This window comes from Entelurus aequoreus, linkage group LG21 (genome assembly GCF_033978785.1).
Source record: "Entelurus aequoreus isolate RoL-2023_Sb linkage group LG21, RoL_Eaeq_v1.1, whole genome shotgun sequence".
NCBI classification, from domain to species: domain Eukaryota; kingdom Metazoa; phylum Chordata; class Actinopteri; order Syngnathiformes; family Syngnathidae; genus Entelurus; species Entelurus aequoreus.
The window spans coordinates 724,419-752,038 of NC_084751.1; the positions used below are offsets into that span (position 1 = coordinate 724,419).

At 39.4% G+C, this 27,620-nt stretch overlaps 2 protein-coding genes across 10 annotated transcripts in view; one reads left to right on the forward strand and one right to left on the reverse strand.

The window, feature by feature from the left end:
• Positions 1–27,620, reverse strand: part of ssh1b (slingshot protein phosphatase 1b) — a 61,738-nt gene that overhangs the window by 34,055 nt on the left and 63 nt on the right. For 3 of the 9 annotated variants that reach the window (XM_062032126.1, XM_062032127.1, XM_062032121.1), the window contains exons 1-10: positions 8,484–8,649; positions 7,054–7,150; positions 5,866–5,990; positions 5,697–5,782; positions 5,527–5,625; positions 4,166–4,237; positions 3,591–4,089; positions 3,307–3,478; positions 1,903–2,209; positions 1,676–1,831 (exon numbers count right to left, since the gene is read on the reverse strand). The gene's annotated coding sequence lies outside the window, so the exon portion shown is untranslated. Of the gene's footprint in view, positions 1–1,675; positions 1,832–1,902; positions 2,210–3,306; positions 3,479–3,590; positions 4,090–4,165; positions 4,238–5,526; positions 5,626–5,696; positions 5,783–5,865; positions 5,991–6,673; positions 6,808–7,053; positions 7,151–8,317; positions 8,393–8,483; positions 8,650–27,620 lie in introns of those variants that run through there. The other 6 variants (XM_062032122.1, XM_062032124.1, XM_062032129.1 and 3 more) reach the window with 6 other exon arrangements.
• LOC133639046 (unconventional myosin-Ih-like) overlaps positions 8,291–27,620 on the forward strand; it is a 46,886-nt gene continuing 27,556 nt past the window's right edge. The window contains exons 1-4 of the mRNA XM_062032120.1: positions 8,291–8,579; positions 22,405–22,566; positions 25,751–25,866; positions 26,620–26,818. Coding sequence (XP_061888104.1) covers positions 8,535–8,579; positions 22,405–22,566; positions 25,751–25,866; positions 26,620–26,818 — 522 coding nt within the window. The 5' untranslated portion in view covers positions 8,291–8,534. The remainder of the gene's footprint in view (positions 8,580–22,404; positions 22,567–25,750; positions 25,867–26,619; positions 26,819–27,620) is intronic.

Below are 27,620 nucleotides of genomic sequence, written 5' to 3' on the forward strand. Positions count from 1 at the left end.
ATATATATATATATATATATATATATATATATATATATATAATTGTTTATTTTTTTTAAAATTATTTTAATTTAAAAAATTTTTTTGCGGTACCACTGATTTTCTTTCCAATTCAATACAGAGTAAAATTCAGGCTGGTATCAGCGATACCGATGTGATACTCAAATATACCCAATGTGTCTTGTAAAATTAAAAAATAACTGGCCAGACTATAAGATACTACCAAAAAAACCCCCACTATTAGTGATTTAATTATTTTATGGATAATGTCCATAAAATAATTCCATCACTATTTAAAAAAAAAATGTTTGCGATACCACTGATTTTCTTTCCGATTCAATACACAGTAAAATTCAGGCTGTTATCGGCGATACCGATGTGATACTCAAATATACCCAATGTGTCTTGTAAAATAAAAAAATAAACTGACCAGACTATATATATAACCAAAAAAAAACACTGTTATAAAAAAAAAAAGGTTTGCGATACCACTGATTTTCTTTCTGATTCAATACAGAGTAAAATTCAGGCTGGTATCAGCGATACCGATGTGATACTCAAATATACCTAATGTCCATCCATCCATCAATTTTCTACCGCTTGAATAAAAATAAAAACTGGTCAGACTATACATACTACCAAAAAAAAACACAATAAAAAAACACTATTAGTGATGGAATTATTTGATGGAAAATGTCTATCAAATAATTCCATTACTATTTTTTTTAAAAATTTTTTTGCGATACCACTGTTTTTCTTTCCAATTCAATATAGAGTAAAATTCAGGCTGGTATCGGCGATACCGATGTCATGCTCAAATTTACCTAATGTGTCTAGTAAAATAAAAATAAAAACTAGTCAGACTATACATACTACCAAAAAAAACCAATCCAAAAACACTATTAGTGATGGAATTATTTTATGGACAATGTCTATAAAATAATTCCATCACTATTTTTTTTGTTTGTTTTTTAGCGATACCATTGATTTTCTTTCCGATTCAATGCAGATTAAAATTCAGGCTGGTATTGGCGATACCGATGTGATACTTGAATATACCTATTGTGTTTAGTAAAATAAAAATAAAAAGTGGTCAGACTATACATACAACCAAAACAAAAACCAAAAAAACATTTAGTGATGGAATTATTTTACGGACAATGTCTGTAAAATAATTTCATCACTATTTTTTTTTAGCGATACCACTGATTTTCTTTCCGATTCAATGCAGAGTAAAATTCAAGCTGGTATCGGCTATACCAATGTGATACTCAAATATACCTAATGTGTCTTGTCAAATTAAAAAATAAACTGATCAGACTATAGATACTACCAACAAAAAAAACCCACTGTTAGTGATTGAATTATTTTATGGATAATGTCCATAAAATATTTCCATCACTATTTAAATCTTATTTTTTTTGCGATACCACTAATTTTCTTTCCGATTCAACACAGAGTAAAATTCAGACTGGTATCGACAATACCGATGTGATACTCAAATATACCCAATGTATAGAGTACTTTTAGTAGGACTTTGGTAAGCTATGAAGCAGCACCGCTTGATGGATTGTACTGTGCTTCAACATAGGAGTATTATTATGGTGTGTGTATAAGGTAAGAAATATTATCTGGCGTTTTGCTTCGCAATAGTATGCAAAACAACTTTTCTTACCTTCTGGTACCTGCTGATCTGTATTTGGGATCTGCATAAATCCTGAAAAATTGTGGGCGTCCGCCTTTGTAGTCCGTGCCGACGTCATAGTCGATAAGCTTCTTCGTTTTCTCTATCTTCTTGTTATGGGACATTCATCCTTCGCTGTTGCCATTTCTAATACAAAGTAGTGTAAAGTTCTTACTTATATCTGTCAGTAAACTCGCCATGAAAGCTGTAAAACATACCGGTATAGTGAGTTTACATTATTCACCCAAGGAACTTTAGTTATTAGAGAGTTCCGGTTGGGCGGTTTTTCAGGGGTTGTTTCTGGATGAGGAGATGCTGCTCCGTTATTGATTGAAGTAAAGTCTAAATGTTATTAAAACAGTTAGCTCCATCTTTTGACACTTCTTCCACTCCCGTCCTTGCACGCTACACCGCTACAACAAAGATGACAGGGAGAAGACGCTGTCGAAGTCGAGCCACGTAAATAAGACCGCCCACAAAACGGCGCATCCTGGAGCGACTGTCAGAAAGCGGCTTGAAGATGATCTGTAAAACATCATCCATGCAACATTTTGACTAAAAAAAACACCATTACATGTTATGTAGACCAGTGTTTTTTAACCACTGTGCCGCGGCACACTAGTGTGCCGTGAGATATTGTCTGGTGTGCCGTGGGAAAGTATGCAACTTCACCTAATTGGTCCAAAAAATATTTTGTGCAAATCAATAATTATAATAATGTGCCGTTGTCTAGTGCAGTGTTTTTCAACCTTTTTTGGTATGTAAAAGGTATGTAACGCTTAAACCAAAAATGAACAAAAGGCAAGCCCCGCTGGCAAAACAAAAGTAAAACTGAACTGGCTACAAAGTAAACAAAAACAGAATGCTGGACGACAGCAAAAACTTACAGCGTGTGGAGCGGAGACGGCGTCCACAAAGTACATCCGTACATGACAATCAACAGTTTCCACACATAGAAGGTTTGCATACACACAACTTAAATAGTCTTGATTGCGAAAACAAAGCAGGTGGAAAGGTGAAGCTGCTACAGGAGAACACCAACAAAACAGGAAGAGTCACCAAAATAACAGCGCAAGACAGAAACTAAAGCACTACACACAGGAAACAACAACAAACTCAAAATAAAGCATGACAACCTGGTGGAGTTTCATTGTTTAACCTTTTCTGCTGGTGGTGTGCCTCTGTATTTTGTTTATGAAAAAAAAATGTGCCTTGGCTCAAAAAAGGTTGAAAAACACTGATGTAGACCACAAGGAAGTCTTTTACATTTAGAAAAAAAAAAAATGACTCCTTCAATGCGCCCTATAATCCGGTAGTTTTCAAAGCTTCTCTTACCAATTAATGCCCTGTCTTTTTTTCAGTTTAGGGAAATAAACACCCCAGCTACAACATTGACATTATTTCTTCTTAGAAAGACATTGTTATGATTGCTAAATGGGAGTTGACGGCTCAGACATCAGGGGGCAGTAATGTTCAATAATTTATTATACATATAGTCAATATATATAATAATATTAAACAATACTAACTAATAAAATAAACTAAGAAAAAGGAGAATGTCAAAACCCAAGAGTGTGTGTGTGTGTGAGGCTATGTGTTTAGTTAGCTGAAGTGTGTGTTACCAAGTGTTGAGAGCGAAGGAACCAGGCAGTCCGTGGGGCAGGCAGGTGATCCAGGGCAGGAGAGGAGTGACAAGGTCCGTGTCCGGGCGAGGGTCAAGGATCGAGGAAGGCAGTCCAAAATCCACAGGGGAAAACAACGGAAGAATCACCAAGGGCAAAACTCGGGAGGGCACTGAGGGAGGACAAACAAGGAAGGCAGGCAAAGAGGGAAAACACAGAGGGAAAATAGAGAGCATCAAGCTAGAGTAGGCTTACAGTACACCATTGAGAAACTAAGTTCCCACCAGGATCCTTGGGTCCACTGGTCCTTTATTCAGCTCCCTCTCATCAGGTCCAGGTGCGCTGACTGCTGATAGCTTCCGGCTGTGGCGGCGCGTGGGCGCGGTCTGCGCGGCAAGCGTGGGGGCGTGTCTTGCGGAGCTCACAGCGGAGGTTCTAGGTGCTCCCGCCGAGGAGGGAGAAGCAGACTGCGTGTGCGTCGTAACAGACATGTTCAAAGTGCTGCACATGATGCGACCAAAGTACCGCTATAAGGATGATGGAGAGGCCTCTCGCATTCGACGGGAGGAATTCGGAGTACAGAGTCACCCTGGAAACAAGCGTACAGTTAATGCTAGCTTTTAAAAGAAAAACAAAAAAAACATCCATATTAAAATATAAAACTCCCGATTGAGGTGCTCCTCCAATGCTGAATCCTACGAGGCCAAAACTCCAGCCAAATTTAGGCGCAAAGGCACCCAGTAAGCTGTAGTAAAGAGTCCAGCATGTGCACATGGTCAGCCCCTGTTGTTGCATTGATGGAGACAAACACAAAGGTAAGTGCTTCATAATGTCTGCAACACCCGTACATCCGGCTCACCTTTGTCCTACCGTAGCTGTCAGACAAATTGCCCCATATAGGTGAACTGAAGCCCATCCCGATGAACACCACCTGGGGGAGTCAAACACTGAGCGTGTCAATTCTTTTTACAAAGCAACACAAAAATGTGGTTGACAAACAAACCAACAGAATGAAGAGTGCACTCCTTTAAAATTCCGTAATAACAGAAGTTTATAGAGACAATGGGCCTGGAGGGCCAATGTGTATGTGTGTATAAACTATATATACTGTAAAATCTGCTGTACACTATGTGTGTTTGGGTCCCTTTTTTTTCCAGGAACACTAATACCAAAATTCCCAAAATTTAAATTTGCGCTTTTCCTGAAATTCCCAAATTTTCCTGAAATTCCTATTGAAAAAGAATGGGACATTTTTCAAAGTTCCACAACTCCCACATTTTTCATCCGATTCAAACTGTTCCAACTTCAAAATATTCAGCCTGATCAGGAATTATGTGCTCTCCTTCAATAATTCTAAAAAAATTCCCTGATTTCCTAGAATTCCCAGTATTTAGGGACATGTTCCCCAATTCAAAATGCATTATCCATTTTTCAAACTTCCACAATTCCCACATTTTTCAACCGATTCAAACCATTCCACTGTCAAAACATTCATCTTAGTCAGGACAAAAAAACAGGTAGGTTTAAGAAATAAAAAATTTCCCGGTTTTTCCGAAATTCCATAACATTTCTCAATTAAAATATGGTTACTATTTCAACATTTCTTGACCGATTTAAACGGTTCCAACACCAACCAATTCAGCTCATTCAGGACATCCATTTAAAAAACGCTTTCCCCGAAATTCCCAAATTACCAGGAAGTTCCCATTGAAATGAATGGGACATTTTTCCAAGTTGCACAATTCCCACATTTTTCAACCTATTCAAACCATTCCAACATCAACACATTCCTCTCATCCTGGACTTTCAAACCAACACTTACATACCACATTCAGTTCAACTTCAGCATTGGGGCATTCAAAGGCAATTCCTTCAGGAATTGCCTCATCTGGTTATAAATGTTATATTTTCATAGCTAGAGCATAAAAACAAGATTTTTAACATGAAGACAGCACTCGAGTATCATTCCAGTTGTTCAATACACCATTGCAAACTACAACCACAATAATAAACCTCAATCACTCCAGTGCATTATTTTTGCAAAAGCATATTTATGATACAGCTCCTGTATTGATTCGAGAATAAAGGCTGCACAGGTGTACCTAATGTTGTGGGCAGTTAATTTAGATTCTGTTTCGAGTTGTACAACATGATGATTAAATACAAACAACCTTATTCCTGATGAATCCTAATCAAGCACAAAAAAATCTCCAATATTACCGATGTGATGAGGGCTACTTGGTAGCTGGGCAACCTCCAATCACAATGCAACTTGGGCCCCAGGATGCTGAGGATCATCATCTCCATGGCATCTGCCACCTGCGCACACAAATTAAATGCAAATTTACTTTAAAAGCAAATAAAACATGTTTACAGTACAACAATTTTACCCATGAAAAACCAGTGAGAAATACAATTTTCCACTGCAACCGCCCGAAGCCGATGGCAACCAGCGCTCCATCAAGCGTGAAGGTCTCTGGAAGAAAAACACACAATTATTTGATCCAGGATGTTTTTAAACATATGGAACAAACAAGAGCTGGACACTAATGTACACACCTTGAGTTGTATTGGAAAATTAAGACTTTCTGGAACCTTGGTCTCCTTTTCCAAAGTGTTTAAGGCAAATATCATTGCCTGCACTGGAAGGTTCCCCTTTAGAATCCACATTCATTCTATCTGCGCTGTGTATTTCAAAACAATACATGAGAATTACCAACTATGACAAGTTTATTTGTAAAGTATTCTTGCACAGAGGTGGGTAGATTAGCCAGACATTGTACTCAAGTAAGAGTACTGTTACTTTAGAGATGTATTACTCAAGTAAAAGTAAGGAGTAGTCACCCAAATATTTACTTGAGTAAAAGTAAAAAGTATGTTGTGAAAAAACTACTCAAGTACTGAGTAACTGATGAGTAACCTGTTCGTTTAATGATGACTGCAACAAATAATGCACAAAAACATAAAAATAGCAATGAGCAAATTCAGAGCCAGGAATATCTCTTAAGCAACTAAAACAATAATATATATAAATAATAATACATTAAAATAAAAATAATTAAGGCAAATTGAGCCACAATAACTTAACAGCACCATAGGCTCAGTAGGCAGAGATTACAAAGGAAAATAACAAATTAGCCTTTACGCAAACCATAAACTGATAGGTGTGGGCTGCACCTGGGAACACACTGTGCACTTCTGATTGGTGTTTGTATGCATGCGTGAGTGTGTGTGCGACTCTGCGTGTCTATGAGGCTGCAGTGCGTTAATAAATGTCCCCACACGATGTACATTTGACAGTGATTCATAGCAGGGAAGCTAACATCAGCCTCCGGTGACAGCCAAAATATCTACTAACGTTACTTACCGCGATGTGCTTCCTCAAATTTGACGTTGAGTTCATGTAAGCTGAAACTTTATGTGCAGTTAATCATGTGACCGCCTGGCTCTGTTTGATTGGTGAAACGGAGTCATGCGATAGATTCTACTTTGAAGGTCTGTCTGACAAACCAAAACAAACAAAGCGTGCATTAACAGATCAATAAAAATCAGTAGCGAGTAGCGAGCTGAATGTAGATAAATGGAGCGGAGTAAAAGTAGCTTTTCTTCTCTATAAATATACTCAAGTAAAAGTAAAAGTACTGCATTAAAACTAATTGTAGAAGTACAATTTATCCCAAAAGTCACTCAAGTAGATGTAACGGAGTAAATGTAGCGCGTTACTACCCACCTCTGCACATTTCTTACCTGTGATCGCCATTCCGCCAACGCTTCCCCATTTTTGTGTACCCTTGGCGGATTGGAAGTGTGTTATATACATAACACTTACTTACAGCTGTTTAACCTGTTTGTTTGAGTTGTACAAGTTTCAGCACCGGGGAAAATATGTTTAGGAACAATAAGCTACCTGGGAAAAGGGAGCGTGGTCACACCCGGAAGTAAAACATAGACCCAAAACATCTAACTCGGCAGGATTAAAAATACAAAAGCCCTTAAAATTGATTTCGTCATTGCAGACATTTTAAGTGATTTAGATTCGCCCTTTTTTTTGTCTGTTTGAATTTTGTATCTTATTCTATTTATTTATTATTATTTATTGTTATTATTTTTATATTCTATGTGTATTTGCTTTAGTTTTCTTTCCTTTACATGTTTTGCGAAAGACAGTATTTGCTCAACCTGATGGATGTTTGAAATTTTTTATATTTGTTGAAAGTGCCTTGGTTTTTATGTAAATTGAGAATAAATGTTTGTATGTACATTGTTCAATTAAAAAAACAACAACATCTAACTCGTCAGGATTTGATCTATTAAAATTACAAACAGGGAGGATGTTTGATTGAAAATAGGGAATTAAATAAATTCTCAATATGCAAACAATTTTTTTTTTTATCGATAACCAAAATCCCAAGTTTGTAACTCCCCAGTTTAGTATGTTTACATAATTGCAAATTATCGCGTAGCTTCCATGTTTTAATAGGAAGGTGCAAAGGTTAAAAACTTTTTTTTTATTGCTTAATAAACATTTTTTATTGCTTCATACATGTTTTTATTGCTTTAATCATTATCCTATGACACTCTACAAATAAGTATTTGATTTATTTTGTACAGTTTTCCATTTTGTCTATTTGTGCACTTTCAATCTTGAAGTTGAAGATCTTGATTTATTATGTCAAAGTGCGTCACTTCCTGTTTAAAATAGCGAACTGACATTTTCAAACCCGGCGTTTTGTAGCGCCTGAGCAGTTTGTATTAAAATTATTAGAAGGACACGGGTGTTGCTGGCCTTGCCTTTTCTTTTCCTTAAGGTTTAAAAACGTCTAACTGTTCAATTATTTGTAACTGTAATTTATGTTGGCAGCAACGAAACCCCAAACCGGAAAAAACAGTGGGCGTGACCGTTAGCGGGAACGAGATGATTGACGTGCCTCGCAGCCTATCGCTGTAGGAGAATCACTTCCTAGTTTATTCTGATTGGCGGAATATTACACCATACATGCCGGCGCGTTACCTTTTTGAAAGTTCTACTGAGCAAGTATAACAATTGAAACGTCCGTCCATCCATCCATTTTCTACCGCTTGTCTCCTTCGAGGTGTAAAAGAATATTTTGTTTAACGAAATTTGACTCTGCATTTGACCCATCTCATTGAGGAATAGAAGGCAGTGCAATGTGTACCTGATTTGCCTTCGGAGCCAACGTCGCCCCCATGCGACGTAAAGCTGTTGCATGTTGTCCACATTCACCCTACTTTGGCGAAATTCCGAATTAAAGGTTTGTGGCGAGTTTTTACTAGTAGCCTCTATTTTGCCTAGTTGACTCTATTTTGCCTACCGGTAGTTGAATCCTTACCGATTGGATAAAATGGCCGCCATCTTGGCGCCAATGATTATACCCATAATGCTTAGCGCCAATGTCATAGTGATGCAAGTTATGACAACAATACTAGACATATGGCATCTACAATAGCTTAAAATGGAAGCTAATATTGGTTTGCCTTACCTTTGGAGCTTTAATAGCATGTTTCACGAGATTCTGGAGTGTGTTTGGGATATGTAAAGCCACGATTCTGATGTTAAAGGAGAGCGCTTTAACCGAATTAAGTAACAGGTAAGCAGTAAAGTTGCGCCGTGAGTTAAAGTTAAAAGTTAAAGTACCAATGATTGTCACACACACACTAGGTGTGGTGAAATGTGTCCTCTGCATTTGACCCATCCCCTTGTTCACCCCCTGGGAGGTGAGGGGAGCAGTGGCCGCGCCCGGGAATAATTTTTAGTGATTTAACCCCCAATTCCAACCCTTAATGCTGAGTGCCAAACAGGGAGGTAATGTGTCCCATTTTTAGAGTCTTTGGTATGACTCGGCCGGGGTTTGATTTCAGGCATAGTTACACCATTTTAGCGAATAAATGCTCAATATTTATTTGCTGAGCGAAGGGAGGATAACTTTCTCCAAGGTGTATTGGTTTAATCTCTAACAAAGCACACCAAGGCGTTGTCAATTTTCAGAATCACCATCTAGAAGTTTGAAGTTAAGATATACAATTCCCTCATGGCCACAAGTAGGGAAATGGTGACATACCGCCACATTTTGCCTGTCCTCTCTTTCTCCCCAAAATCTGATGTACTTTTCCAAAGGGGAGTTGAGTTGTCTTTGTGCCTCTGATTCCGGTTTCCATGGTAACCGCTCCTCCGCTGGCTTATCTTGATGAATATTGCCGCTCGCAAAGACCTCGTGTCAGTGTTCTATTGTGTGATACCTATATACTATAATCATTATAAAGTAGTTAGCATGAAACTGAAATATGATGGGAATATCAATATACTAATTTCATTAGGTGTATCTGTATGCTAGTAATATGTGTAGTTAGCATTAAAAATATTCAAATCCTTTACGAGTTTCTGTCATCCTGGAAACACCTTTTTTGTATAGCTGAATTCAGACCTCTCTTATTGCACGAAAACACACAGCCATCTTGGCTCCACTGTCTCTACCTACAAATACCTAATGCCTATAAGAGATATATTTTATGTTTAAATTATTGAACATCTGGCACCTACAAGACCGTAAAATGGATACATACATACAGGCCAAAAGTTTGAACATACCTTCTCATTTCAATGTGTTTTCTTTATTTTCATGACTAGTTACGTTGTAAATTTTCACTGAATGCATCAAAACTACGACACCTGTGAAGTGAAAATCATTTCAGGTGACTACCTCTTGAAGCTCATGGAGAGAATGCCAAGAGTGTGCAAAACAGTAATCAGACCAAAGGGTGGCTGTTTTGAAGAAACTTTGATATAAAACATGTTTTCAGGTATTTCCCCTTTTTTTTGTTAATTGCATAACTCCACATGTGTTCATTCATAGTTTTGATGCCTTCAGTGACAATCTACAATTGTTACGATCTTACTGCGGGTTCGTTCTCCCGGGATGCAGACGGACCACTCCGGACAAGGCGTGCATGTAGGAACATGATTTAATCTTCGTAAATCAAACACATACCAAAAACAGAAAACAAGCAAAAGGAAAACGTGCCGATCGCACGGGAAGCTAAGATAACCACTTAGCGCAGGAATCATAAACTAGGAGCCAAGAAATACCAACGTAACCTGTTGCGTACAGCAAACAATGAAGCCAGACCGAGTGTGGCGAGCAACGAGAATAAATAGCTCTCTGATTAGTGGTCGATAGCAGGTGAGTGTGCCGACCACTAACCAGAGGCAGGTGAACCCAATTAATCCCAATGGAAACCAAAACAAACCCAGAGGTGCACAAAACAGGAACTTAGGGAGTCCAAAACTAACATAACATAACTAAACAAAACATGATCCGGCCACGGATCATGACAACAATATAAATAGTCATGAAAATAAAGAAAAACCCATTGAATGAGAAGGTGTGTCCAAACTTTTGGCCTGTAATGTATATAAAGTTAGCTTACATTTTAAGCTTTAATAGCACTTCCCACAATGTTCTGGAGTGTGTTTTTGAGTTCAGAGTTAGGTAACTAAGTAGCTATCTCGGCTTCAATTTCCGTACCTATAATGCTTAGCGCCAACGTCAAATAAATGCATTTTATGGCTGTAATATAGGACATTTGGCAGCGACAATTGCCTAAAATAGACACAAACGTGGACTTGTATCCCATTTGGAGCACTTTCACCCCATTTTTGGAGTGTATTCATGATTTGTGAGGTCAAAGTGAGAGAGGCCTGCTAGTTCAATCTAATAACTGGACATTGTTATGGTAGTTATTGTCCCACAAGGCAGTCTGCATCAGCAATAAAACCTCAACCAGCTGAGTTGCAAAGCTGGAACTGAGTATTTACGGCTACATTACGGCTCATCATTTTTATTAATTAGGTTATTAGTGAGAGACTGATGGAGTGAGGACATGCTGGGACACTCATAAATATCAGTGGGTTATGCTGTGTATACACCCACTGTTACCCACAGCAGCTTGTTTGGACTCACACAGGGCTTCTGGAGCCAAGGATTCGCGACAGCATGGACACGAAGGTAAGCCAAATCAAATTATCGGACTTTGCAATCCTATTTTTTTTCTTGAGTACTAGAATCATACTTTCTAAGATGTGAGGTAAATGCAAAACGTATGAACTAATTTCCTCACACAGAGTGCAGTATTTGAGATGTTAATCATTTGGTTTAAGGCTTTGTTGCATTTTAATGACAGTTGTCAATGTTCCCTTTTAAGCATTACTTTGCATTTAAAGAACAGTAGACCGGTCGTCTTGCCTCGTGCCATAAAGTTATGTATCCAAATGGATCACCATGCACTGTACATGTGTACCTTTAGTGAAACATAATAAGTTACTATAAAGTGTGAACAGTAAGTGCTCACATTGTTTTTCCAATTCATCTGTGTGGACAATGGATTACATTATGGTAATGACAAGTCCTCCGACAAGCTCTCTTATGTCACCCCATGTTCAACCCCATTAGCAGACCGTAATGTTAGATGTCTTTGTTGATGCCTGCAGGAAACTCAATGTTAAATATTAAAGGAGGGGCCAAAGTCGTGGCCACCTTGTCACTGAGCTGTTGGTAGCATTAAAATGTGTTTTTTTAAGAGACATATGGGTTTGAAAATATAAATTTTACACACTAAAACAGGAATAAATGATAAAATATATCATGTATGACACAGGTGTCAAACTCGAGGCCCGGGGGGCCTGTTCTGGTCCGCTACATCATTTTATGTGGCCCGCGAAAGCCTGGAAAAATGGGTTTCAATAAAATACATTTTTATTTTTGTTTTTTTGTACTAAAAGGAATATTTTAAACTTTCAGCTTTGTTCCCACACTGTTCGATTCAAGAACTCCTTCATTCCTGTACTCCATCCAGATGTGTAATCACTTGCCATACAGCTATAGATGATATCTGTTTATTACCTGACCGCTTCTATGTTAGCTACCTCTCTTTGTTTATAATGTATATTTTCTGCTGGATCTACTCTCTATTTTATGCTGCAGCTGTTACATATACTGTAATATTGTACACGGTAATTGGGATTTGTTTTATATTGTATATATTATATATAAATATAATATAATATATCAGTATATATTATATACTGTATATATAGTATGCAAATATTACATATATGTTGCATCTTATATTGCTACTATGGTATATTTTTAGTCTACTTTATACCTGCATTATCCTTTCCATCCTTACCCTTTCCATCCTTTGTAACTGAGCTACTGTGTGGAACAATTTCCCTTGTAGATCAATAAAGTTTGTCTAAGTCTAAGTCATGCCAATTACATTTATTATATACTGTATTGCAAAAAAAATTTTGTGAGATGAAAACAAATAGTTAAATATCTGCTTGTCACCTTTATTTATTGTTTTAAAGCAAGTTATACATGAAAAAAACAAACTAATAATCAAATGCATATGCATTTCGATTAATCATGATTAATCACAGGTTATTACCCGCATGCATAATTTAAATTAATTTAAAAGAAAGCGGCCCTTACTGCGATCTGACCCTCAATGAAAATGAGTTGGACACCCCTGATCTATGACGTAACATTTTAAAGATATATATATCCGTAATACAAAAATATAGATTTTTTTTAAAATTGCATGTACGGCAAATAGTTGTTTGTTGTTAATTAAGTTGAAATGCATCAGTCTAATCAAAGATCAGTAATCAAATACCTGTGCTTTAATTTTATGGGGAGGACGAGACCCTGGATGGATAGAGTTACTACACACATCCTTGTATTACAGCATGACACACACACACACACTGACCATTGTGTGTGTGTGTTCGACACTCACCACAGCGCTGAATGAACGTTTGCTGCCTAAGGTCCATGAATGTTTAAAACAATCCTGGTCCTTCTAGAACCACGTTACTCATTACCGCCTCATTAGCTACCTCCTTCCCGTTGTACCTCCACCTGCCTGTCCTGTTGAGTATGAGAATTAGAGAGAAGACGGTGTAGTGTGGCGACATATTTTTACTTACCGACTGAGGCTCCACCATGGGTGAACTTCCGGATTTCTAGAAGTGCCATCGAGCTGGACTATGTTTGTCTGAGGATACACAAGGATCGAAGCCGAAAATCTTTGGCATTGATCGGTTTTTACCGTACAAGACCGATCCAATCATGACACACATGGATTTGGAAGGGAAGAAGGTGACTACACACACTTTAATAATCCATTTAGCCTTTAATTGAATCTATAGTATGATGTAATGCAGGTATGTCAAACTGGCTTTCGTTGAGGGATGGCTGCCATCCGAGGGCCGCTTGTAACAGCGAATAATGTATGAATTTGCCTCTGGATTTCATTATTATGGAAAAAGCTGGCAGCTTAGTTGCCAGAATTTTTGTGTTAAATTGACATTGGTTTTTACAACATTATATTGTTCATGGAAAAACAGTACAAGTTCTTTTTTTTTTCTGGCAACTTAGCTGCCAGTTTTTCCACAGTAAAAACAAATGTACCGTCTTTCCATTTACAGTAATACACCTTTAAAAACAACAACCTGCATTCTTTTGTATCTCTAGTTATCATTACGTATATGTATTGTTGCATTTGAACAACTGTATTGTTGATAATAGAGGTAAATTATTGGTATCGTTCATTAACAATAGCGCTATTTCTATTGGTGTTTTTATTGCTCCATTTGTAGTGTAATAAGCTCATTGTCATTTCTGTATTATTATTTATTTCGCTAACTGCTTCTTTGCTATTACAATCATATTTGTACATATCCTATTTGCTGATGTTGCTCTATTGTTGTTGTTGTTGTTATTGTTGTGTTTGCTGTTGTTGTTTTTGTCCCCACAATTCCCCCCTCTGTCTTCCTTTTTTTCTCTTTTTATCCCCTCCTGCTCCGGCCCGGCTGCATCAAATGATAATATAAATACATTTAATAAAGTCAAATACAAATAAGGCAACAAGAGAAGTATCCTACACTTCTCTTTTGTAAAGTAAATCTGAACAGATATGGGCATCTGCATTAACTATATGATTTGCCTGAGAAGCTGGACAGGACAAAAAAAAACAATAAAATTAAAAAAAAAAAACAACAACTGTGGATTTTACAGTCAAAAACTGGCATCTCAGTCAACAGAATTTTTACGCAAAAAACAGTAGTAGTTTTTTTCAATTTACAGTAATATGCCCGAATGCAGCTGAGATGGGCTCCAGCACCCCCGCGACCCCGAACGGGACAAGCGGTAGGAAATGGATGGATGCTGTAAAGAACAACGTAACATTTATTGTCCATCCATCCATCCATTTTCTACCGCTTATTCCCTTCGGGGTGACGGGGGGCGCTGGAGCCTATCTCAGCTACAATCGGGCGGAAGGCGGGGTTGTCATTTTTATTAATTTGATGGGCAGTTTGCTGTAAAGTTAAGTATTTTCATTCATTTTTATTTGGACAAAAACATGTTTGGAAAGTATGATAATATACTGTAATATTTGTTGCAATATTGGACACTGTTAAAGTTTAAAAGGTATGCAATTTCAAGCAGCACGGTGGTACAGGGGTTAGTGCATGTGCCTCACAATACGAATTTAGTTCAAACCCGGGCTCGGGATCTTTCTGTGTGGAGTTTGCATGTTCTCCCCGTGACTACGTGGGTTCCCTCCGGGTACTCCGGCTTCTTCCCACCCCCAAAGACATGCACCTGGGGATAGGTTGATTGGCAACACTAAATGGGCCCTAGTGTGTGAATGTTGTCTGTCTATCTGTGATGGCCCTGTGATGAGGTGGCGACTTGTCCAGGGTGTGCCCCGCCTTCCGCCCGAATGCAGCTGAGATAGGCTCCAGCACACCCACGCGACCCCAACAAAAAGGACAAGCGGTAGAAAATGGATGGATGGATTTCAAGCAGTACATATACCGTACAGGCCAAAAGTTTGGACACACCTTCTCATTCACTGCATTTTCTTTATTTTCATGACTATTTACATTGTAGATTGTCACTGAAGGCATCAAAACTATGAATGAACACATGTGGAGTTATGTACTTAACAAAAAAAGGTGAAATATCTGAAAACATATTTTATATCCTAGTTTCTTCAAAATAGCCACCCTCTGCCCTGATTACTGCTTTGCACACTCTTGGCATTCTCTCCATGAGCTTCAAGAGGTAGTCACCTGAAATGGTTTTCACTTCACAGGTGTGCCTAATCAGGGTTGATTAGTGGAATTTCTTGCTTTATCAATGGGGTTGGGACCATCAGTGTGAATGAGAAGGTGTGTCCAAACTTTTGGCCTGTATTGCATTTATTTGCATCAAAATGAAAAAAATCAATTACAGATTACATTAGTGAGAAAATATGAAGTACTTTATTGACACATATAGAGATGTCCGATAATGGCTTTTTTGCCGATATTGTCCAACTTTTAATTACCGATACCGATATCAACCGATACCGATATATACAGTCGTGGAATTAACACATTATTATGCCTAATTTTGTTGTGATGACCCGCTGGATGCATTAAACAATGTAATGAGGTTTTCCAAAGTAAATCAACTCAAGTTATGGAAAAAAATGCCAACATGGCACTGCCATATTTATTATTGAAGTCACAAAATGCATTATTTTTTTCAACATTCCTCAAAACAGCAGCTTGGAATTTGGTTGAGGTGGGCGGGATTGGGGGGGCGGGAGGTAGAGGGTAGCGGGGGTGTATATTGTAGCGTCCCGGAAGAGTTAGTGCTGCAAGGGGTTCTGGGTATTTGTTCTGTTGTGTTTATGTTGTGTTACGGTGTGGCTGTTCTCCCGAAATGTGTTTGTCATTCTTGTTTGGTGTGGGTTCACAGTGTGGCACATATTTGTAACAGTGTTAAAGTTGTTTATACGGTTACCCTCAGTGTGACCTGTATGGCTGTTGATCAACTATTCCTTGCATTCACTTGTGTGTGTGAAAAGCCGTAGATATTATGTGATTGGGCCGGCACGCAAAAGCAGTGCCTTTAAGGTTTATTGGCGCTCTGTACTTCTCCCTACGTCCGTGTACCACTCCGTACAGCGGTGATTTAAAAAGTCATAAATTTTACTTTTTGAAACCGATACCGATAATTTCCGATATTACATTTTAAAGCATTTATCAGCCGATAATATCAGCAGTCCGATATTATCGGACATATCTAGCCTGTACTTCATTTTTTCAGTCAAAATGAAAAAAATCAATTACAGATTACATTAGTGAGAAAATTTGAAGTACTTTATTGACACATATCATTTCCAGTTGTTTGCGGGCCAGATAAAATGATGTCGCGGGCCAGCTCTGGCCCCCGGGCCTTGAGTTTGACACCTGTGATGTAATGTAACTTGTGATTTTAAGCAGGTTCCTGTCTCCTCTTGGTGCTGTTCTACTAGTTAAGAAAAGTCGTCTATAAATCTTGCTAGGGCTGTACTATCATTCGTTCAAAATCTGATCTTGGAGAGCCACGTTATTCGAGTTTCTTGTTTTATGCGAATCATCAAAGTTTGCCACGATGTCTGTAGTGAAAATTCACAAGCTTCACCTTTTGGGCATTGCATATATTTCTTTATACATCTGCTTTTAAACTTCTAAACCCTTTTGGACGAAGGAGTTCAAGTGCGACTTCGATTATAGAAACATAAAACATTAGCCACTTCAAAGCATAACCTCTTCCTGTTCATTTTTGGGCATGGATTCTTTGAAATATGTGTAACCATGGGGCTTAAAATTGATATTTTCCCTGTCTCCAAGTGACCAAAGATGAAAAATAATAGATTTTTAACAGAAAAGTGCACACTTCAATCAGTAATCATCTTTGACTTGAAGACCAGGAGCCCCTCAAAGCGTTCTCTCGTAGTTGTCTGTCAATGGTCCCACGAGCAAGGAGCGCTATCTCTTTCACGGGGGCCGGACTGCCCACTTTAAGTCTATTCGTAACAGGATCCTGCACCATGCTGGATAGACCTGGACAAAGGAGCGCCGTCTCCAGTGATGGCCTCAGGGTCAGATAGACTTTCCTCTTCCACTTGTAGCCGCACATCAAACTTTGATGTTTTACGGTTGTGTGCATTTTAGATGATTGTGGTAAACCGCGTGCAACTGATGCCAAGACGAATCTTCTTCTATCGTGTGACTTTTAATTGTTGTTGTTCATCAAAATACAGCTTTGTGTTGTTTCTGTTTGTTTATCAATGAAGGCTGATGTGATGTTTGTTGGATGCTTAATGTTGTGTCGACCAGCATTCCTCCAATGGGTAATTCAAATTGCTAGTCTCTCCCAGATTCTTTTTATGGCACATAAGCTGATGTTTATATTCAATCAACAGGCAGCAGTTTGTATTTTGTGGTTTATTCTCCAAGCTTAGAGGACAAACTGAGACCAATCCAGCACACCAGCGTTCCCCAGCCCGGTCCAGATCGGTCTAGCTCGGTCTCCCCCCAAACCCCCGGAAGTCCCGTGATCTTCCCTCTGTCCCCCGCCTGCTGTTTCCCCAGTCTAGCTGTGCTCCTTATCTTAGGAATGTAATGGCAGTCTCAACAAAGAGAATAAACAGTGCTCTGACTCTAACCAAGGACACTCGAATCCAAGCGCTTTGTACCACACGAGACATTAGCTGATGTAAATATGACTATAGGAGTTTTTAGAAAGAAGTAACACTTAAATATGGATATGATTCTGATCGGCTTCCAACATTAACTAGCAAACTAGTCAGTTAGTGGGGTGAATTTCCCTTATTATAGCCGTGTTTATTAGCCTAACCAGCAATACATAGAGGCTGTTAAATAAAACTCATTATTGATACCAACCAAATGTTCCAACTTTAACTATGCACTGTAAAAAAAAACCTGCACAATCTACAGTAAAACACCGGCAGCTGTGGTTGTCACCGTAAAAAACGCAGTCATGATGTATAAGACATTACGGTATGTTGATGTTCAATCTGTTAATTTTACAGTTAATAACAGTTTTTGCTTTCAGTAAATTACCATATTTTCCGCACTATAGGGCGCACCGGATTTTAAGGCGCGTTGCCAATGAATGGTCTATTTATTTATTTTTTCATATATAAGGCGCACCAGATTATAGGGCGCATTAAAGGAGTCATATTAGTATTATTTTTTTCTGAATTTAAAAAACTTCCTTGTGGTCTACATAACATGTAATGGTGGTTCTTGGGTCAAAATGTTGCATAGATTATGTTCAAGTAGCTTTCCGACAGTCGCTTCAGTATGCGCCGTTTTGTGGGCGGTCTTATTTACGTGGCTCACCTTCGACAGCGTCTTCTCCCCGTCATCTTTGTTGTAGCGGTGTAGCGTGCGAGGACGGGAGTGGAAGAAGTGTCAAAAGATGGAGCTAACTGTTTTAATGACATTCAGACTTTACTTCAATCAACAAAAGAGCAGCATCTCCTCATCCGCCGGAAATGTGTCCCGTGAAAAACCGTCCGACCGGAACTCTCTCATAACTAAAGTTCCTTGAGTGAATAATGTACACTCACCACACCGGTATGTTTTAGCGCTTTCCTGGCGAGTTTACTGACAGATAAAAGTAAGAACTTTACACTACTTTATATTAGAAATGGCAACAGCGGAGGATGAATGTCCCATAACAAGAAGATAGAGAAAAAGAAGAAGTTTATCGACTACGGAGTCGGCACAGACTACAAAGGCGGACGCGCGCAATTTTTCAGTACTTATGCAGATCCCAAATACAGATCAGCAGGTACCAGAAGGTAAGAAAAGTTGCTTTTGTATAATATTGCGAAACAAAACGCCAGATAATTTGTCTTACCTTATACACACACCATAATAACATTCGTATGTTGAAGCACAGTACAATCCATCAAGCGGTGCTGCTTCATAACTTACCAAAGTCGTACTAAAACATTTTGATAGATTTTTCAGCGCCGTGTGTAATTGTCTATATTTTCAATGCAACATATAATATTTTGGTGTTGTTTACTTGAGTCATATTGCAGTCTACACGTATCTCTTGTGTGTGACTGCCATTGTATTGCAGTCTACACGTATCTCTTATGTTTGACTGCCATCTACTGGTCACACTTATCATTTCACCATGTACCAAATAAAATAGCTTTGAGGTCGGTAAGCAAAACCAGAATTATTCCGTACATTAGGCGCACCGGGTTATAAGGTGCACTGCCGAGTTTTGAGGGGAAACAAAGTATTTTAAGTGCGCCGTATAGTCCGGAAAAGGAAATGTTAAAAAGTTCCAATAAATGTCACACACACACACTAGGTGTGGTGAAATTTGTCCTCTGCATTTCGACCCATCCCCTTGTTTACCCCCTTGGAGGTGAGGGGAGCAGTGAGCAGCAGCGTGGGCCATGCTCAGGAATCATTTGGAGATTTAACCCCCAATTCTAACCCTTGATGCTGAGTGCCAAGCAGGTCTTTGGTATGACTCGGCCGGGATTTGAACTCACAACCTCCCAGTCTCAGGGCGAACACTCTAACCACTAGGCCACTGAGCCTTAAAATAGTGTAGTACAATTGTTAATCTGTTTACAAAAAAACGTGTAGAATTTATGGTAAAACACTTGCAGCTGTGGTTGCCAGGAATTCACCGTCAAACAAATTAGGGCCAATTTTAGAGTTGCCAATTAGCCTATTGTTGTTGTTGTGTTTGTTGTTCTTGTCTCTCTGTCTTATCCGCCTCTTGTCCCTGCAATTTCCCCATCTGTCTTCCTTTTTTTCTCTTTCTATCCCCTCCTGCTCGGCCTCGCCAAATAATAATATAAATCCATTTAATAAAGTCAAATACAAATAAGGCAACAAGAGAAGTATCCAACACTTCTATTGTGTAAAGTAAATCTGTACAGCCGATATGGGCATCAACATCAACAGTATGATTTGCCTGAGTAGCTGGACAGGACAAAAGAAATAAAAAAAGTAATTACCGCCACTTACAGGACTGGGGTTTTGCTGGTCATGAAGCTTGATTGTGTTTTTTTGTCCTTTGAGGGGATATTTAAGTCATGTTTTTTGTCTTTAGACTGCTTCCTCCTTGTACATTGACTGTGTATTATTGATGGTTTCCTACTGAAGGAAGTAGAATGTGTAATCTTTCCGGGTTTCCTGTCCCATTGCTCATGTCCTCCCTGAGAAGAAGTAATGCCACACTTTTGGATGTCCAATGGAGGTGAGAAGAGAATAAAGCAGCAGCAGTGGGATTTTTTAGTTATTTTTTACAAAACCCAAAAAGTTGGCACGTTGTGTAAATGGTAAATAAAAACGGAATACAATGATTTGCAAATCCTTTTCAACTTATATTCAATTGAATAGACTGCAAAGACAAAATACTTAATGTTCGAACCGGAAAACTTTATTTTTTGCAAATATTAGCTCATTTGGACTTTGATGCCTGCAACATGTTTCAAACGAGCTGGCACAAGTGGCAAAAAAGAGTGAGAAAGTTGAGGAATGCTCATCAAACACTTATTTGGAACATCCCACAGGTGAACAGGCTAATTGGGAACAGGTGGGTGCCATGATTGCGTATAAAAGCAGCTTCCATGAATTGTCCAACAGTTTAAGAACAACATTTCTCAATGAGCAAGGAATTTAGGGATTTCACCATCTACGGTCCGTAATATCATCAATAGTAAAGATGTCCGATAATTACTTTTTTGCCGATATCCGATATTCCGATATTGTCCAACTCTTAATTACCGATTCCGATATCAACCGATACCAATATATACAGTCGCGGAATTAACACATTATTATGCCTAATTTTGTTGTGATGCACCGCTGGATGCATTAAACAATGTAACAAGGTTTTCCAAAATACATCAACTCAAGTTATGGAAAAAAATGCCAACATGGCACTGCCATATTTATTATTGAAGTCACAAAGTGCATTATTTTTTTTAACATGCCTCAAAACAGCAGCTTGGAATTTGGGACATGCTCTCCCTGACAGAGACTATGAAGAGGTTGAGGTGGGCGGGATTGGGGTGGGACGGGGTAGGGGTTAGGGGGGGTGTATATTGTAGCGTCCCGGAAGAGTTAGTGCTGCAAGGGGTTCTGGGTAATTGTTCTGTTGTGTTTCTGTTGTGTTACGGTGCGGATGTTCTCCCAAATTGTGTTTGTCATTCTTGTTTGGTGTGGGTTCACAGTGTGGCGCATATTTGTAACAGTGTTAAAGTTGTTTATACGGTCACCCTCAGTGTGACCTGTATGGCTGTTGACCAACTATGCATTGCATTCACTTGTGTGTGTGAAAAGCCGTAGATATTATGTGATTGGGCCGGCACGCAAAGGCAGTGCCTTTAAGGTTTATTGGCGCTCTGTACTTCTCTCTACGTTCATGTACCACTCCGTACAGCAGCGTTTTAAAAAGTCATAAATTTTACTTTTTGATACCGATACTGATAATTTCCGATATCACATTTTAAAGCATTTATCGGCCGATAATATCGACAGTCTGATATTATCGGACATCTCTCGTTAAAACTCTACTATGCAAAGCAAAAGCCATTTGTCAACAACACCCAGAAAGGCCGCTGGCTTCGCTGGGTCCGAGCCCATCTAAGATGGACTGACGCAAAGTGGAAAAGTGTATTCAATTGAATATAAGTTGCTGAGATAGGCTCCAGCGCCCCCGCGACCCTGAAGGGAATAAGCGGTAGAAAATGGATGGATGGATATAAGTTGAAAAGGATTTGCAAATCATTCTATTCTGTTTTTATTTACGATTTACACAACGTGCCAACTTCACTGTTTTTTTGTTTTTTTCTAACAGTGAGTGTCAGGCACACAGGGATGAGAGCCAAACTACTGCAACATAATACTGTCCGCAGTAACCGACCCTTTTGTAACGTAGTAATTAAAGTTCATTGATGCTTCTGGAGGACAATTTTGTGTCCGTGGTAGCTTTGTCAAAAGTGGGATTCACGATATATTTCAGATAGTGCTGGCTGAATTTAGATTCATCACGAGCAGAAAGGATATGACCAAGGTCTCAGCAGCCGCTCCTGACTGGAAGTCCATGAACATATAGATAGATAAGAGACGCAAATATCATATGAGGATGTGTGGTCTGATATCAGCTCCTCATGCTACTTATGTCCGCTCAGAGCCTGGAGGAGCGTTGTAACAGGATCCTGAGGAACATGGAGGCCTCTCTCACGGCTCGGGACCGCGTCGGAATCCAGGATTTTGTTCTCTTGGACAACTACACCAGCGAGACCGCCTTCCTGGACAACTTGAGGAAACGCTTCCATGAGAATCTGGTTTATGTGAGTCCCTTTCTTGAGTGTCTAATGCCAAAAATACTTACAATTACATACATACTGTGGAAATCTCACTCTTTTTAAGAAAGGTTTTAACATCCTTAAGTGTTATGGTAGTGTAAAAACAAGTTAACTCACGGATCCTGGTGTAACCACTGTAAATATTCATACGCTCATATGTACATTTTACTGTATAAAGCAGTGTTTTTCAAAGTTTTTTGAGCCAAGGCACATTTTTTTGCGTTAAAAAAATCTGAAGGCACACCACCAGCAGAAATCATTAAAAAACGAAACCCAGTTGACAGTAAAAAGTCCTTGTCGCAATTGTTGGATATGACTTTAAAACATAACCAAGCATGCATCACTATAGCTCTTGTCTCAAAGTAGGTGTACTGTCACCACCTGTCACATCACGCCGCGACTTATTTTGAGTTTTTTGCTGTTTTCCTGTGTGTAGTGTTTTAGTTCTTGTCTTGCGTTCAAGACAAGAACTAACAACTAGGACGTTGGTATTTTCCTGTAGCAGTTTCATGTCTCCCTTTGAGCGATATTTCCCGCATCTGCATCCGCATTTGTTTTAGCGATCAAGACTATTTCAGTTGTTTTTAATCCTTCTTTGTGTGGACATTGTCAATTGTCATTGGGGATGATGTTCGTTAAGAAATTATCGAGTTTGAGCCTATTATCGAATCCTCTTATCTAACCGATTCCTTATCGAATCTCTTATCGAATCTAGAGTCATACAAAAGACTATTCAATAAAGTACAACCAAACTCAGCTTTGCTCCTGCTGCCTTTTTAAAACAGCGTCCATGCATGCTAGCGTATGTTTTAAGATAGCGTATGTTTAACCAAACCTGCGCCCAAAAATACCATGAATCGATTTACGTGGACCCCGACTTAAACAAGTTGAAAAACTTATTCGGGTTTTACCATTTAGTGGTCAATTGTACGGAATATGTACTGAACTGTGCAATCTACTAATAAAAGTTTCAATCAATCAATCAATCAATGCCTTATTTATGCGTTAAATACAGAAATAGCACCCGTAACTGACACGGCGCCCTTTAATACGGTGCGCCCTATGGTCGTGAAAATATGGTACAGTGGCTTCGATAACGGGAACCGGTTCTCAAAAAGGGATTTGAATTCATGGAATCGGTTCTTTTCTTATCAAACAATCGGGAGACCCGGTTTCGAACATCATCCCTAATTGTCATGTCATGTTCGGATGTACTTTGTGGACGCCGTCTTTGCTCCACAGTAAGCCTTTGCTGTCGTCCAGCATTCTGTTTTTGTTTACTTTCTAGCCAGTTCAGTTTTAGTTTCGTTCTGCATAGCCTTCCCTAAGCTTCAATGCCTTTTCTCAGGGGCACTCACCTTTTTTTTGTTTTTGTTTTAAGCTTTAGGCACCCTTTTACCTGCACACTGCCTGCCGCTATTTCCGACATCTGCAAAGCCATTAGCTACCGGCTGCCACCTACTGATATGGAAGAGTATTACACGGTTACTCTGCCGAGCTCTAGACAGCACCGACACTCAACAACAACACATCATTTGCAGACTATAATTACTGGTTTGCAAAAAATATTTTTAACCCAAATAGGTGAAATTAGATAATCTCCCACGGCACACCAGACTGTATCTCACACTGTGGCACAGTGGTTGAAAAACACTGGTATAAACCACACGAGGGCCAGATCAAGCTGGGTGCGTTGTGCGCATTAGGCCCGCGTGGTCAATTACATCAAATAATATTAAACTATTCCGAAAGGTACCTTATTATTGTGTAATACTAACAATATTCGAACAATAACCGTGTTGTGCCGATAATAGCTAGCTGACAACTAACGTGTTAATAACTAGTGTCATAACGTGTTTTTTTTCGCAACTTACTGCGAGGATTGTTCTCCCAGGAAGCAAACGAACTATTCCGGACAGGACTTGAAGGTAGGAACATATTTATTAATTAATAAATCCTACACAGGACAAAAGTCAGGAACTAAAACAAAAAGAAAGTGTGCCGATTGCACGAGAGGCTAAGGGACATAAAACTTAAAGCAGGAAACATACGCTAACACTTAGCCTGAACTATGGACATGAAACAAACCAAACTTATTGTGGCAAGAAACGAGCAGCATGAACTAAGCATGAAACAATCAATGACGCCAGGACGACTAACTGGCAAAGACAGGCTTAAATAATAGTCTCTGATTAGAGCAAGTGCGTGTCCCGAACACATGAGGCAGGTGAAACTAATCAGTCGTCATGGAAAGTAAAACAAACAAGGATGCACAAAAACAGGAACTATGGAGTCTTAAAATAACAGAAAATAACAAAAAACATGATCCAGACCACAGACCATGACAACTAGCTGGCGACTAGCACGCTGATCGCTAGCTGGCAACTAAAGCGCTAATCGCTTGCTGACAACTAGGATGTTAATAACTAGCTAGCAACTGGCCCGTCAAATGCTAGTTGGCAACGAGAGCGCTAATCGCGAGCTGAAAAATAGCACATTAATCTCTGGCTGGCAACCGGAGCGCTAATCGCTAGCTGAAAAATAGCACATTAATCTCTGGCTGGCAACCGGAGCGCTAATCGCTAGCTGAAAAATAGCGCATAAATCTCTGGCTGGCAACTGGAGCGCTAATCGCTAGCTGCAACTACCGCAGGAATCGCAAGCTGACAACTAGGCTGGTAATCACTAGTTGAAAACCAGAGCACTAATCGCTAGCTGACAACTAGAGTGCTAATCATTAGCTAACAACTACAACGCTGATCGCTAGCTGGCAACTAAATTACTAGCTAATAACTAACTAATCACTTCCCATTTCGGACATTTCCTGAATGTTTCATAAAAATCGGTCTACAATTTTTTGGAAATGCAAACTAACAATTCCTGGCGATGGACTTTAGAGGCAGTTGTAATTTCTACTTCCAATTAAACGCTATGCCTTTGACCCTTCCCCCGATGTGGTCCTGATACTGCTGGATCCCACATCTCATGTTGCTGAAGCAGCACGCCTCACAAAGGTCATCCAGGTGGTGCAAAGTGATTAACCCAACTTTTTGCTCTTGATAAGGACAACATTGCTCATTGTTGGAAGCGATGCACAGAGCACATTACATTCTTGGTGTTTTATAACCGCGAGGTGACCGTCCGTGACCTTCTGTCCCCCCTGCTGCAGACCTACATAGGCACTCTTTTGGTGTCAGTCAACCCATACAAGGAGCTGGACATCTACAGCAAGAGTCAGATGGACACCTACATGGGCGTCAACTTCTTTGAACTTCCACCTCACATGTAAGACGGGCTCTCTCTCCATTAGTACTTTGTATCCATGTGTAGCGTGCTCTTTCTAATATTTTGTATTAAAAAAACATCAATAACATATGCTAGGGCTGGACTGTATACAAAAATAATCATCAGGATTATTTTGATTGATATTGAAATCATGAGAAATAACACAATTATTCATTATTTTGAATTTTATTTTTTATTTTTATTAACAAAATAATAATACAATAATAATACGGGCAGCACGGTGGAACAGGGGTTAGTGCACCTGCCTCACAATACGAAGGCTCTGGGTTCGATCCTGCTCTCGGGATCTTTCTGTGTGGAGTTTGCATGTTCTCCCCGTGACTGCGTGGGTTCCCTCCGGGTACGCCGGCTTCCTCCCACCTCCAAAGACATGCACCTGGGGATAGGTTGATTGGCAACACTAAATTGGCCCTAGTGTGTGAATGTTGTCTGTCTATCTGTGTTGGCCCTGTGATGAGGTGGCGACTTGTCCAGGGTGTACAACGCCTTCCGCCCGATTGCAGCTGAGGTAGGCTTCCTTAATGCTGAAATCATTTGGCCATACTTTTTTTCTCTTGGGTTTAGTGATTATTGATTAGGCATCCTAGCACTGTGTCAAATAAGAAGTAGAATTTAGTAGACGGGGTCTATTTTTCACTCATACGCTCACTCAGAGATTGGGATGAATTGTCCAGCCCTAAACTAGATCTCACTGTGAGTGGACTGACGTGGAGCCATCTATGCCCTTCTTAGCTACGCGCTGGCAGACAACGTGTTCCGCACCATGCTGTCCGAGTTCAACAACCACTTCATCCTGATTTCGGGGGAGAGCGGCGCAGGCAAGACGGAGGCCTCGAAGAAGATTCTGCACTTTTATGCGGTCAGCTGTCCGAGTACCAAAGTCTTGAATAACGTCAGAGACAGGATGCTGGTCTCCAACCCTGTGCTTGAGGTGCGTATGTTCTAAGGGCGGACACTCAAGTTGATTCATTGATAGTTAAGGACTGTCTTGATTAAGCACGCCTCAAAGCATCCCTCCATTTTTTTTTCATACGTTTCACATTGCCATGATGACAGCCGTATTAACCTCTTAAGGCCCAAGCTGTTTGTTTACATGCTTTTTTTATTTCTCTTTGCTATTTGGGCTTATTGGACCCTAATTAGAATAAAAACTAAGAATCATCTTTTGATATGATGTACTTAGTCCATAAGTACACAAACGTGTACTTCATGTTTAGTGACATGTTAATTCTTATATTTACACTTTTTTTTGTCAAAATTCCATTGTATGTTATACTCTTCTGACACCACCAGATGGTAGTATAAGTGTCCACATAAGCGGCCATAAGACCCCAATTCTGTATTGTACACAATTTTGGAAATAAGAGCCAAAAGGTGCTGTCCACGCATGTGGCCACTCAGGCCTTTAGAGGTTTTTAATGTTGCAACCCATTTCCTCAGCGTATCAGCATATTGAGAAGGGAATAGGCACTGACACTACCCATATCCACATAGGTTTTATTTGTCGAAAAGATATGTTGGAATACACATCGACATACATGCTAACGGGCATATATTTCCCCCGCTAGCCTATATGTCAATAGGCTAACGATTAGGCCGGGCTAGCATGCTAAGCATTACACTAAGAGCACCATCAAAGCATCCGTTGCAGGATCATACCAGCTTTGTTAGACAAGATCATAGACTGTTTTGGACAATATAGTTTACATACCAAATGTCCATTTCCATTTATT